This window comes from Schistocerca cancellata, chromosome 7 (genome assembly GCF_023864275.1).
Source record: "Schistocerca cancellata isolate TAMUIC-IGC-003103 chromosome 7, iqSchCanc2.1, whole genome shotgun sequence".
Classification (NCBI taxonomy): domain Eukaryota; kingdom Metazoa; phylum Arthropoda; class Insecta; order Orthoptera; family Acrididae; genus Schistocerca; species Schistocerca cancellata.
In genome coordinates, this window is record NC_064632.1 from 137,742,679 (window position 1) to 137,757,026 (window position 14,348).

Below are 14,348 nucleotides of genomic sequence, written 5' to 3' on the forward strand. Positions count from 1 at the left end.
GGGAATAATATTTTTCTTGAAACTTAATCCATCTGATACAAGATTCTATATAGGCTCAGTTTCTGTTCTCAAAAAGTATAGAACTTATAGTCACTGCAGTTGTAATTTAGTCTGTGATTCTGTTGATAGTTTTGTGCAAGAGCTGGTTTTATACCTAGTGCTGTGAAATATTTCTCTAATAAGAAAATTTCTTTTCTGCAACACGTTTTTATCACAAGTGGTTTGATGTTTTCACATTGTTCAGGGCATAAAGCAATAGAATGTTATGCAGTAATTTCTAGGTGTCTGTGTTTTTTTGTTTATTGAAGAAATATTTTCCATTGATTTTGTTTTGTTAATGAAGGTTTGGTGCTATAGAAGCAATGTTTATACACCTATGATGCTGTGAATTGGGATAAGGTCAATTACTCTTGATCACTGCGCCTATGTTCACAGTTAAGAAATTGCTCACAGGCTTAGATTGTCTGTGCTCCAATATTGGTGAATACTTAATAACAGAGTATGTTACAAATATATTGTTTACAGTTTCTGTGTTATGCTCTGAGTTGTGTTGATTATTGTGTTAGATTTGATCAATACAAAACTGTTTTTGGTTGTACCGTGTGTTGTAAGTATAGCTTGATTCATTTTGAAAGTGATGCTGTTATGTGGAAAACAAATCTGTTTTATGAAGAAGAATACTGTTGCCTAGTGATAGTGAAGAATTGTGCTGAAAGCTCCTTCAGTGAAGACACTGTGCTACAAGATTAGATGAAATTAACAGAAATGTATATAAAGAAAGAGCCAGGGTCTGAAGGACCTGCAGTCCCTGGTGATGATCCTCAGAGCCGTGTGTGTTTTGTGTGTGGAAATGTTGGTCATCCAGAACATTTCTGGTTGCGATCAAAGCCTGGAGCACCTGGGGAAGCATATTTCCCATTTCTGGAATCCCATGAACCTCCTGCAGGCTACAGAGATCATGTAGTTGCACCTGATGGACTGCGAGCGTGTTGTTATTTGTGCTATTCATTGTTACTGCAGCAGTGGGAATGTCATGAGAGAGACGGCACTCCACATTCACGCCGTCTGTATTGGCTGAAACGTTGTGACAATGGACCATATACGGGTGCTGAAATGGCTGTGCAAGGAGAATATGCTGCACAGGTTCTTGGTCTCAATTCTGATGCAACCTCTAGGTGAGAATTTGTACTTTTCTTGTTCATAGTAGTTTTAATATGTTTATAGATTGTTTTGTGTAACTTACTATAATTTTGGTTATAATAGAAGGAAACATTCCACGTAGGAAAAATATACTTAAAAACAAAGATGATGTGACTTACCAAATGAAAGTGCTGGCAGGTCGACAGACACACAAACGAACACAAACATAGACACAAAATTCAAGTTTTCGCAACAAACTGTTGCCTCATCAGGAAAGAGGGAAGGTGAGGGAAAGACGAAAGGATGTGGGTTTTAAGGGAGAGGGTAAGGAGTTATTCCAGTCCTGGGAGCGGAAAGACTTACCTTAGGGGGAAAAAAGGACGGGTATACACTCGCGCACACACACACATATCCATCCACACATATAAAGACACAAGCAGACATATTTAAAGACCAGGCAGGTCGACAGACACACAAACAAACACAAACATACACACAAAATTCAAGCTTTCGCAACAAACTGTTGCCTCATCAGGAAAGAGGGAAGGAGAGGGAAAGACAAAAGGATGTGGGTTTTAAGGGAGAGGGTAAGGAGTCATTCCAGTCCCGGGAGCGGAAAGACTTACCTTAGGGGGAAAAAAGGACGGGTACACACTCGCGCGCACACACACACACACACATATCCATCCACACATATACAGACACAAGCAGACATATTTAAAGACCAATATGTCTGCTTGTGTCTGTATATGTGTGGATGGATATGTGTGTGTGTGCGAGTGTATACCCGTCCTTTTTTCCCCCTAAGGTAAGTCTTTCCGCTCCCGGGACTGGAATGACTCCTTACCCTCTCCCTTAAAACCCACATCCTTTCGTCTTTCCCTCTCCTTCCCTCTTTCCTGATGAGGCAACAGTTTGTTGCGAAAGCTTGAATTTTGTGTCTATGTTTGTGTTCGTTTGTGTGTCTGTCGACCTGCCAGCACTTTCATTTGGTAAGTCACATCATCTTTGTTTTTAGGTATATTTTTACTATAATTTTGAATATAACACATGGGATGCAGTCTCTAGTGTGAGAATGCTCCCACCCTGTATCATTGTGGTGACCATGATGTCCAGCATAGCTCAATATCTATATTAGGCTGGAAAGTGACAGTTTGAAAGGAAGTTGCAAAGTTGAAAAATCTTAATATAAATTATGATGGTAACCTACTACACTGTAGTATTGCCAGTGTTCTATGTGCATTGTTGACAGTATTTCCTCCGTAATTGAAACATGTCATAATGAAACATTGAAGCCTGCTTTATGGTTGGTTCAGCTACTTTCAGTTTCAGACAGAGTTCATAACTGTCAGCATTTGCTTTAAATTTAATACACTTTTCTTTATACGTAATTAAACTCAGAAGCATGGTTTTATTTAATAGAGACACCTCAGGCAGGTATTTTGATCCAGATTGTGTTCATATGTCATACATCAGCTGTGGAAATATACTAGGGGAAGCCATACTGTGTCTTACAAGAAATGTGAGCATACATATTGTCTCTGCTGTGTGGCCTACAGATAATTGTCTATTACCTTTTTCCATGTCTTCAATTTCTGTGCCAGCCCTAAGAATAGAAGCCTTCCACGTTCTTCAGGAATGTTTTGAGGTTCCCATACTGCATCTCATCCATGATTCTTCAGTATCTAATATGATAAGAAGTTGTAACATATGAAGACAAGGTGAACCAAAAGAACCAATCAATGAACAGATAACTGTAACTCTTTCTTTCATTTTAGTTGTACATGGAGTAATTATATGAGGGGCATTCAAAAGAAATGAGCCGGAGGCATAATTACAGAAACCAGTACCTGTATATTACAAGTATTGACCCTGGCAGTTGAGACACTTGTCCCACTGTGGCAAAAGGCAGTGAATGGGGGTCGACCGAAGTGTCCGATCCCACCTGTCGGCTTTGACCCGTGACGTAAGGCTGTTGTGGTGTGACGCCACAACGGCAAGGAATTTAATTTGTGAGAGTGGCGTGTTTGTAGATGTCGTTTTGATGTGATCGGTGGTGCTCTCTGGTGGTGTGTTAGGTGATGTTTTTGGTTTAGTTTGTGACTGTGGCGTTGTGTGTGAACTTTGGTTAATTGCTTTTTTTATGTCATTGTTAGGTATGGATATGACTGACAGGGTTAACAGTTTTCGGTTGTCGGCTACGGTGGGGGGGACAGAGCGTTGTCTCTAATAAAATTTCTTCAACTATTCAGATTTTTGGATGAAGTCGTGAAGTGTCCAATATGTGGCTGTGAATGTTGGTATTGGTATCAGGAGATGTTTTTGAGCTATATAGGTCAAGGGAAGTGTTAGGTCCTAATTTATGGGATCGGGAGCTGCTGTTGAACTATATAAGTCAAGGGAAGTGTCTGATTCCAGATGATACTGTGTTTAGTGGTATTCGGGGAGTTTTGTGACGTCAGTGTTGTATGGGGGTGGGTGTCTAAATTTGTTTATATTTATATAGTAGAGGGAAACATTCCATGTGGGAAAAATATATCTAAAAACAAAGATGATGTAACTTACCAAACAAAAGTGTTGGCATGTTAATACACACACACACACACACACACACACATACATACATTTGAAATGTCTGCTTGTGTCTGTATATATGTGTGTGTGTGTGTGTGTGTGTGTGTGTGTGTGTGTGTGTGTGTGTGTGTGTGTGTGTGTGCGCGCGCGCGCGCGCGCTGCGCGCGCACGAGAGAGAGAGAGTGTATACCTGTCTTTTTTTCCCCCTAAGGTAAGTCTTTCCACTCCTGGGATTGGAATGACTCCTTACTATCTCCCTTAAAACCCACATCCTTTCGTCTTTCCCTCTCCTTCCCTCTTTCCTGACGAAGCAACCTGGGGTTGCGAAAGCTTGAATTTTGTGTGTGTGTTTGTGTTTGTTTTTTTATATTTAGTTTGTCCCCATCCAAAAATCCCCATTTCCTGCACTTGTCCTGTTAGTGTCATTAGGCTTTTTGTGGAACGTGTGCGAGTTTGTTTTTCGATGCATTTTCGTCCTCATAATGTGTACGTAACGACTTTATATGCGCCATATTGGAATCGTGGTTTATGGTCGTTTCCGTCTTATTTGTGACGTCATGGGTCAAAGCAGACGGGCGGGATCGGACGCTTCCGTATTTCCGTGAATGGCTCTCTCGTAAAATTCCCAGGCCTGTGATGTTAATCAGTTCCACACGTGCAGCTGGATGTCGTCATCCGAGGTGAATCGTTTGCCTCTCAGAGCCTTTTTAAGGGGGCCAAAAATGGCATAATCACAGGGAGAGAGGTGCGCACTGTGTGGAGGGTGGCCAAGAACCTCTCATTTGAATTGCTGCAGGAGTGCGACAACTGTGTTGGCTGTGTGAGGCTTTGCATTGTCGTGGAGCAGAATGTCCCATGGGTGGATTGCCTGGTCGTTTTGATTTGATTGCTTGGCGAAGGGTGGTCAAGGTTTGTGAGTAATACTGGGGATTCGCTGTTGTCCTGTGCTGCAGGAAGGGAATCAGAAGGGGGGGGGGGGGGCATCTTAGTCAAAGAAGAACATCAGCATAACCTTTCCGATTCACCTTGGATGACGAAGCCCAGCTGTACGTGCGGAACTGGTTAACATCGCAGCACCAGGAATTTTATGAGACAGCCATTCACTGCCTTGTGTTACAGTGGGACAAGTGTCTCAACAGCCAGGGTGAGTACTTCTAACATACAGGTACTGGTTTCTGTAATTATGCCTCCAGCTCGTTTCTTTTTGAACACCCCTTATAGTACTTTTAAAATTACTGTATCTTTTAATGATTTACCATTATGCAGGTCTTATCAAACACTAAATGTGCAATGAGCTGCCAACACTGTAACTTTGCGTTTGAGGTTTATTTTGGAAAGTTGCAGTATCACTAGAAGCAAGGAAAGTTTTTTCCTGGTTGAAAGCATCATTAGGAGTTGTATCCTATGTACTTGACTTACTTTCTTTGCCTGGTGTTACATGATGTTGTAGAGAACACATTTTTTTAGCTTGTGTCAGTTCATCAGAAATTCGGAATGTCTTATATTTGAAAATATCTGCTACACACTACGAGGTGTATTCAAGTTCTAAGGCCTCCGATTTTTTTTCTAATTAACTACTCACCCAAAATCGATGAAACTGGCGTTACTTCTCGACGTAATCGCCCTGCAGACATACACATTTTTCACAACGCTGACGCCATGATTCCATGGCAGCGACGAAGGCTTCTTTAGGAGTCTGTTTTTACCACTGGAAAATCGCTGAGGCAATAGCAGCACGGCTGGTGAATGTGCGGCCACGGAGAGTGTCTTTCATTGTTGGAAAAAGCCAAAAGTCACTAGGAGCCAGGTCAGGTGAGTAGGGAGCATGAGGAATCACTTCAAAGTTGTTATCACGAAGAAACTGTTGCGTAACATTAGCTCGATGTGCGGGTGCGTTGTCTTGGTGAAACAGCACACGCGCAGCCCTTCCCGGACGTTTTTGTTGCAGTCCAGGAAGGAATTTGTTCTTCAAAACATTTTCGTAGGATGCACCTGTTACCGTAGTGCCCTTTGGAACGCAATGGGTAAGGATTACGCCCTCGCTGTCCCAGAACATGGACACCATAATTTTTTCAGCACTGGCGGTTACCGGAAATTTTTTTGGTGGCGGTGAATCTGTGTGCTTCCTTTGAGCTGACTGGCGCTTTGTTTCTGGATTGAAAAATGGCATCCACGTCTCATCCATTGTCACAACCGACGAAAAGAAAGTCCCATTCATGATGTCGTTGCGCGTCAACATTGCTTGGCAACATGCCACATGGGCAGCCATGTTGTCGTCCGTCAGCACTCGTGGCACCCACCTGGATGACACTTTTCGCATTTTCAGGCCATCATGCAGGATTGTGTGCACAGAACCCACAGAAATGCCAACTCTGGAGGAGATCTGTTCAACAGTCATTTGGCGATCCCCCAAAACAATTATCTCCACTTTCTCGATCATGTCATCAGACCGGCTTGTGCGAGCCTGAGGTTCTTTCGGTTTGTTGTCACACGATGTTCTGCCTTCATTAAACTGTCGCACCCATGAACACACTTTCGACACATCCATAACTCGATCACCACATGTCTCCTTCAACCGTCGATGAATTTCAGTTGGTGTCACACCACGGAAATTCAGAAAACGAATGATTGCACGCTGTTCAAGTAAGGAAAACGTCGCCATTTTAAGTATTTAAAACGGTTCTCATTCTCGCCACTGGCGGTAAAATTCCATCTGCCGTACGGTGCTGCCATCTCTGGGACGTATTGACAATGAACGCGGCCTCATTTTAAAACAATGCACATGTTTCTATCTCTTTCCAGTCCGGAGAAGAAAAATCGGAGGCCTTAGAACTTGAATGCACCTCGTAAATCATTTGGCACTCTATCGAATGATATTGCTTTCGCTACTTTGTGGTCGTCCTTGTTTAAGTTAAGAACGTGACCAGTTTTGCTCCCAACACATGTTTTTCAGATAAATTTTGGTAACTTAAGTGTGAGATGTGACATTTGTTTTGGATGGTGTGTTGACAATTGTTTTAAAGTAGCTAATGAGGTAATGGCGAGTACATGCCATCTTTCATAATGATGAGTTTAAGCTAACCACAACAAAAGAGGTCAAGCACCTAGAAGACATGGTCGACTCTCAGAGTGACTGTGTACACATATGCACCAGTGGTGGGTGTGTGAATGATTAAAGAGTTGCTATTCTCTGTGACAGGCTGGATGGCCACCAGATTACATCAGTAATGTTCAAGTTTAGTGTTGGCATCAGGCTTGTTAAATTATATAAGGGTTCCATGAACAGTGTCAGATGTTGAGTCATCCCTGTGAAGGACACTCACGTGAGACAGTATTACCAACATGTGACAGGGTTTAAAAGTCTTCCCCCCCCCCCCCTCCCCTCCCCTCCCCTTCCCCCTCCCCCATTGTGGGTCTCCATTTGACTGTCTGGTCATATCCAGATTTGTGGGGCACTCAGGTGTGTCAGCGACCCAAAGTTGGACTTCATGGGAACGTGTGTGCAGGCATACTTGTCGTCAAGGTTCTGGTTGATGACCAAGGTTCTTTTTGACCACAAATGGCCACCACATGGGAGGACTGCCTGTGCACCAAGCACACTGTAACTCCTTCTCATCTGCACCTCTCGTCGGAGAACAAGTAATGGACTCCCTGCAACATTCTGTGTTATCCTGCGCCATTTGTCAGAGATTGACAGCAGCCAGAATATGGAGTTACTGTCTCGTGCATAGATTGCTGCTACCACCACAACACAAAAGCTGCATTGATGTGCTGCCATGACTGGGAAGCAAGAGTTTTGCTGAAAAGGATTGCATTGTGTTCCAAGATGAATTACAGTTCTGCTTTGCCCTAGATGACTATGGTAGCAACATGAGGAGAGGCACAGCATCGTTATTTGTGGCATCATGGTTTGAGGAGACATCGGGTTTGACGTCAGATTATGGCTTGTAGGGTTTGAGGGAATCCTAAGGACACCACAGTACATCAAGGACGTCCTTGTTACCTCTTGTGGGCCAATATGTGATGCCACTTTTGTACAGGGCAGTACTCATCCAAGTATGACGTACGTGTCTGTGAACTATCTGCATAATGCTGTGATACTCCTGTGGCCAGCAAGATCTCCAGACATCCATGATAGAACGTGTGAGGTCAGTTCGGGTGTCAGTGCTGTCCTAATGCCAGTATCCAAGATATTAAGGGCCAGTTGCCTCAGGAGAGGATACAACAGCTTTGTCACCCTTTCCAACCAAATCGGTGCAGGCATCCAGGCCACAGGGGGCGTCATCATACTGATGATTGGACACGTACTACAAAGTTTTTTGTAAATGTGACTCTATTTTGTAATCACTGAAATAATACCACATACCCCCTCAACCCACGAAGTTTCATTTTGTTTCCTCCTCACCTTCTGGTTGCTTCAGATTTTCTTGTCTGACTGTGTATTTATTAACCTTTTTCTGTAATGTGACATGATGCAAAGTATACATTAACTAAAAAGAATCTGTTTACTGCATCAACAACAAACTCAGACTATATTTGTGCTCTTGCCAGCTAAATGTAACCTACTGAAGTTGCAGAAAAAAACATTGGTTTGGAAAGAGAGGATGGGAAGGGGGAGATGTGTTGCTTCCTGAGTTATGTTAAATAGTTTCTGCTTATCTTCCATTGATTTATAAGGGCACTGGTATTTGTAAAAGAAAATAGTAAATAGTCACCTACACCTGCAATAACAGATGCATCTACAATGCAGTAGTCCCAAATGAAACCGAAACATCAAGCTGCACCTGACATTTGCAAACTCATGAGTTTGAAAAGAAATACAAACAGCCAGTTTTATCACCAATAATTGGTATCTTAAAAATATCCTCTCATTGCTTTTGTGAAACAGACATGTACAAGCTAAAAGCAGTAGTGCAAAAGTGTCGAAGCTTGCCTGGACTGGTTGTGTTCATGACTTTAGCCGTCGTTCTCTTCATTTGAAATCATCCTTCCACATTGACCTTTTTCTTGGTAACAGTGACTGCATTAACTGAAGAGGACTGAAAGAGGAAGTCGCCTGTTAGAATCTTGCACAGAACATAACTTAATCATAGCTAACACTTGGTTTAAGAATCATGATAGAAGGTTGTATACATGGAAGAACCCTGGAGATACTAAAAGGTATCAGATAGATTATATAATGGTAAGACAGAGATTTAGGTACCAGGTTTTAAATTGTAAGACATTTCCAGGGGCAGATGTGGACTGTGACCACAATCTATTGGTTATGACCTGTAGATTAAAACTGAAGAAACTGCAAAAAGGTGGGAATTTAAGGAGATGGGACCTAGATAAACTGAAAGAACCAGAGGTTGTACAGAGTTTCAGGGAGAGCATAAGGGAACAATTGACAGGAATGGGGGAAAGAAATACAGTAGAAGAAGAATGGGTAGCTTTGAGGGATTAAGTAGTTAAGGCAGCAGAGGATCAAGTAGGTAAAAGGATGAGGGCTAGTAGAAATCGTTGGGTGACAGAAGAAATACTGAATTTAACTGATGAAAGGAGAAAATATAAAATGCAGGCAAAAAGGAATACAAACGTCTCAAAAATGAGATTGACAGGAAGTGCAAAATGGCTAAGCAGGGATGGCTAGAGGACAAATGTAAGGATCTAGAGGCTTATCTCACTAGGGGTAAGATAGATACTGCCTACAGGAAAATTAAAGAGACTTTTGGAGATAAGAGAACCACTTGTATGAACATCAAGAGCTCAGATGGAAACCCAGTTGTAAGCAAAGAAGGGAAAGCAGAGAGGTGGAAGCAGTATATAGAGGGTCTATACAAGGGCGATATACTTGAGGACAATATTATGGAAATGGAAGAGGATGTAGATGAAGATGAAATGGGAGATACGATACTGCGTGAAGAGTTTGACAGAGCACTGAAAGACCTGAGTCGAAACAAGGCCCCCGGAGTAGACAATATTCCATTGGAACTACTGACAGCCTTGGGAGAGCCAGTCCTGACAAAACTCTGCCATCTGGTGAGCAAGATGTATGAAACAGGCGAAATACCCGCAGACTTCAAGAAGAATATAATAATTCCAATCCCAAAGAAAGCAGGTGTTGACAGATGTGAAAATTACCGAACAATCAGTTTAATAAACCACAGCTGCAAAATACTAACACGAATTCTTTACAGACTAATGGAAAAACTAGTAGAAACCGACCTTGGGGAAGATCAGTTTGGATTCCGTAGAAATACTGGAACACGTGAGCCAATACTGACCTTACTACTTATCTTAGAAGGAAGATTAAGGAAAGGCAAACCTACGTTTCTAGCATTTGTAGACTTGGAGAAAGCTTTTGACAATGATGACTGGAATACTCTCTTTCAAATTCTAAAGGTGACAGGGGTAAAATACAGGGAGCGAAAGGCTATTTACAATTTGTACAGAAACCAGATGGCAGTTATAAGAGTCGAGGGGCATGAAAGGGAAGCAGTGGTTGGGAAGGGAGTGAGACAGGGTTGTAGCCTCTCCCTGATGTTATTCAATCTGTATATTGAACAAGCAGTAAAGGAAACAAAAGAAAAATTCAGAGTAGGTATTAAAATCCATGGAGAAGAAATAAAAACTTTGAGGTTCACCGATGACATTGTAATTCTGTCAGAGACAGCAAAGGACTTGGAAGAGCAGTTGAACGGAATGGATGGTGTCTTGAAGGGAGGATATAAGGTGAACATCAACAAAATTAAAACGAGGATAATGGAATGTAATCGAATTAAGTCGGGTGATGTTTAAGGTATTAGATTAGGAAATGAGACACTTAAAGTAGTAAAGGAGTTTTGCTATTTGGGGAGCAAAATAACTGATGATGGTCGAAGTAGAGAGGATATAAAATGGAGACTGGAAGTGAAAGGAAGGCATTTCTGAAGAAGTGAAATTTGTTAACATCGAGTATAGATTTAAGTGTCAGGAAGTCATTTCTGAAAGTATTTGTATGGAGTGTAGCCATGTATGGAAGTGAAACATGGACGGTAAATAGTTTGGACAAGAAGAGAATAGAAGCTTTCGAAATGTGGTGCTACATAAGAATGCTGAAGATTAGATGGGTAGATCACATAACTAATGAGGAAGTATTGAATAGGATTGGGGAGAAGAGAAGTTTGTGGCAAAACTTGACCAGAAGAAGGGATCGGTTGGGAGGACATGTTCTGAGACATCAAGGGAATACCAATTTAGTATTGGAGGGCAGTGTGGAGGGTAAAAATCGCAGGGGGAGACCAAGAGATGAATATACTAAGCAGATTCAGAAGGAAGTAGGTTGCAGTAGGTACTAGGAGATGAAGAAGCTTGCACAGGATAGAGTAGCATGGAGAGCTGCATCAAACCAGTCTCAGGACTGAAGACCACAACAACAACAACAACCTTTTCTTTTGCAAAGCTATTGTAATTTTATAATTTTAACAGTTATCACTCTTAAGAAATTGCAAAACTGTTCAACCTTATACATCACGAAAAAGGTCCCAGTTGCCTTGTTAGGGCACTCACTTGTATGCACACTCAGACTACCAAAAGTGGCGTAAAATATGTTACTCTCTGTCAGCTTTGGCCATCAACACCACTACCAGTGAGGCAGTTGTTTCTCATTAATATGTAACCACTACGGTGACTGTGACATTATACCAGTCATACGTATTAACTAACAAGGTATAGGGGGAGGGAGTAATGTTTGGGTGGCGATGTTCTTGGTACTGACACTTTGAAATCTGTTAAAACTTGAAAATATCAAACTGAGTTGAGAGCTCTTGCCATGATATGCAAGGAATCATTTTCATAGACCTAATTGTATACATTTTCTTAGTGAAAAATGTGATAACGTGCTGACCATTTACATGATTTCTTGTGTTTTATAAACAAGCATATGATGATTTGTTTTTGACTGGAGTTATGTAGCAATGACAAATAGATGCCTTGTTGATAGTGTCATTGGTCTCACACTCAATAATACTACTGAACATTCAGAAATTTGTTTTGCAGTATAAGGAGATGCCAAGCAGATATGATTTCAGTTTGTGTTTTAAGTTACTTAGATTATCCATCACTTGGTAGGGGGTCAAAGATTTTTATGGCTGAATATGTCATTATGTTCCATGACACACTAAGACTGGATAAAAGTTTAGATCAGAGCCAGTGGTGCACATAAGTGTTTCATGCAGGGTTGTCAGCACTCACTGGTAGGTTTTGGTGGGAAGGAGAGAGGGTGGATCAGCCTCTGATTCTGTGCAGCCAGTGGGAGAGCAGTGGACAGATAATGTATTTTGAAAGAATTTTGTCACATGCTCACGTCAGTATATCAGTATGAAATCCTAAAATATTTGGAAGAAACAGGAAAATATTTTGACAACCAAGATCATTAATTTAATTTAAGCTGTGCCATTAGATCACAGCTAAGCCACTACCTTGTAATTAGCGAAACATTCAGAGTAAACAAATATATGTGACAAGAAAAAATATTAATGTACTTTTTGCAAGTAAAACCATCATATTCCAACATAACCTAGATGTCAGCCTAAACTACAGATCAGTGTATGACCATAATCAAGTTTTTGGCTTTCACGTTCATTAGTTTCACCAACTCACTACCAGTCAGTCACATTACAACCCAACCTAAACCTCAGTCTATGGTACAGATCAGTCTGTATCCTGACTGTCACATTCCAATCTGCCTAAACAATGGGCTAAGCTACATATCAGTTTATCACCAGAGCCAGCTTTTTCAGCTCGCAACATTTGTTGGCTTCACAATCTGACAACAAAACTGTCACATCCAACCTAACCACATCCTCGTAAATTGTGACATACTCGGAAAACTCAGTGAAACTAGCAATAATTTAAGCTGTGCTATTAGATCACAACCTAATTACAACATTGTAATTTGTTACATACTCATAAAAAATAGTCAAATATTTATACCAGCAGCAAAGAAGAGAATGGTTTCTACCTCAGCAATAGAAATTAATTTCCTATTGTCTGTTTGGTCATGTGAAAGTGTCTTCCCATTGGCTGTGCGAAACTAAAGCATTTTTCAATCTATGACCAGTAGAGGGACACCATTGTTACTGCCACTGTCCATGTTTCCAGGATTTAGTCCTGAGGCTGAGTGTTGCCTAGTGTAAATCATTTCTTTTTCTAGTAGTATGTTTATGAATGTTACTGTTGTTTTCAAACTATGATCTCTTATTGATACTAAATTACTGTGAGGCTGTTGTCGGTGTGCCCAGCTGTTTAAAGAGCTGTCTAGAGGGGGTTCCAGATAACACACATTATCCTTATTATGCATTCTGTACGACAAAGGCTGTTGTCTTCAGTGACAGGTTACCACAGAATATAATGCCAAAAGATATTAGTGGATGCAAATAAGAGACATCTTGCAATAATCTAGACTTGGTCTATGCTACAGATTAGTCTGTAACCACAAGCTTCATTTTTTTTAAAAAAAAGAATAATGTTGTGATTCTTCAGTTTCTCCCGGCGTATTTGTTGCTTGAACGGTCCACGGGTATATTGCCGGTTCATAGTGTCCAATGGGCACAATATTTCGGCGATCATACATGTTGCCATTGGCAGGTGCGCTGACGAACTGAGCTCCTGAGGGCGGGCGGCCGATTTAAATCCCCTCCCCCCACGGGCCGCTCTCTTCACCGTCCGCACCCACATGCGGCGGTCGCGAAGATGTGGGCGTTGGAATCTGTCGTAGTGTCGATGTACTTGCTATGTCCGCCGGCGTGGTTGCCAGTTCGTACTTCTGCTGAGAGTCTTCTTAACTCTCAGCAGAAGTACGAACTGGCAACCAGGGAGGACGTAGGCCTAGCAAGCACATCGACGTTAGGACCGATTCCGACGCCCATGTCTTCGCGACCGCCGGCGCAAGGGCGCAGAATGCAAAGAGAGCGGCCCACGGGGGGAAGGGATTTAAATCGGCCGCCCACCCTCAGGAGCTCAGTTCATCAGTGCACCTGACGATGGTGACATGTCTGATCACCAAAATATTGTGCCCGTTGGACACTATGAACCGGCAGTATACCAGTGGACTGTTCGAGCAAGAATAATCTTGATTATTTCATCACCGGTCAGATGCCGAATGGTAGTGTCATAGATTACAGTACACCCTGCACTAAATACTTTCCATGGAAATGATGCAATATGCGTGTGTGCCCTCTGTTTGCTTGGTCTGTCTACGTTCCTTCAGTACCCTTCTTTCTGATACACGAAGTAACTCTTCATTCTGAAGGGGAAAATATTAAGTTCTGTCAGACTGCAAATACATATACATCTAAATCCACACACATACTCTGGAAGCAACCATATGGTGTGTGGTAGGGTTTACCCTGTACCACAACTAGTCATTTCCTTTCCTGTTTTACTTGCAGATAGAGCGATGGAAAAATGAACATTTATATGCCTCTGAATGAGCCCTATTTTCTCTTACCCTATCTTCGTGGTCCCTGAAATGCATGTTGGCAGCAGTAGGATCGTTCTGCAGTCAGCTTCAAATGCCCAATTCTCTAAACTTTCTCAGTAGCGTTCTTTGAAATGAATATCATAGGGATTCCCACTTGAGTTCCTGAAACATGTCCGTAACACTTGCATTC

The 14,348-nt window shown here is 41.8% G+C and overlaps 1 protein-coding gene across 1 annotated transcript in view; it reads left to right on the forward strand.

Annotated features, from left to right (window-relative positions):
• The first annotated feature begins 68 nt into the window (after positions 1 to 68).
• The window catches only part of LOC126092585 (protein piccolo), a 650,406-nt gene continuing 636,126 nt past the window's right edge, over positions 69 to 14,348 (forward strand). Inside the window, exon 1 of the mRNA XM_049908272.1 lies at positions 69 to 1,175. Coding sequence (XP_049764229.1) covers positions 751 to 1,175 — 425 coding nt within the window. The 5' untranslated portion in view covers positions 69 to 750. The remainder of the gene's footprint in view (positions 1,176 to 14,348) is intronic.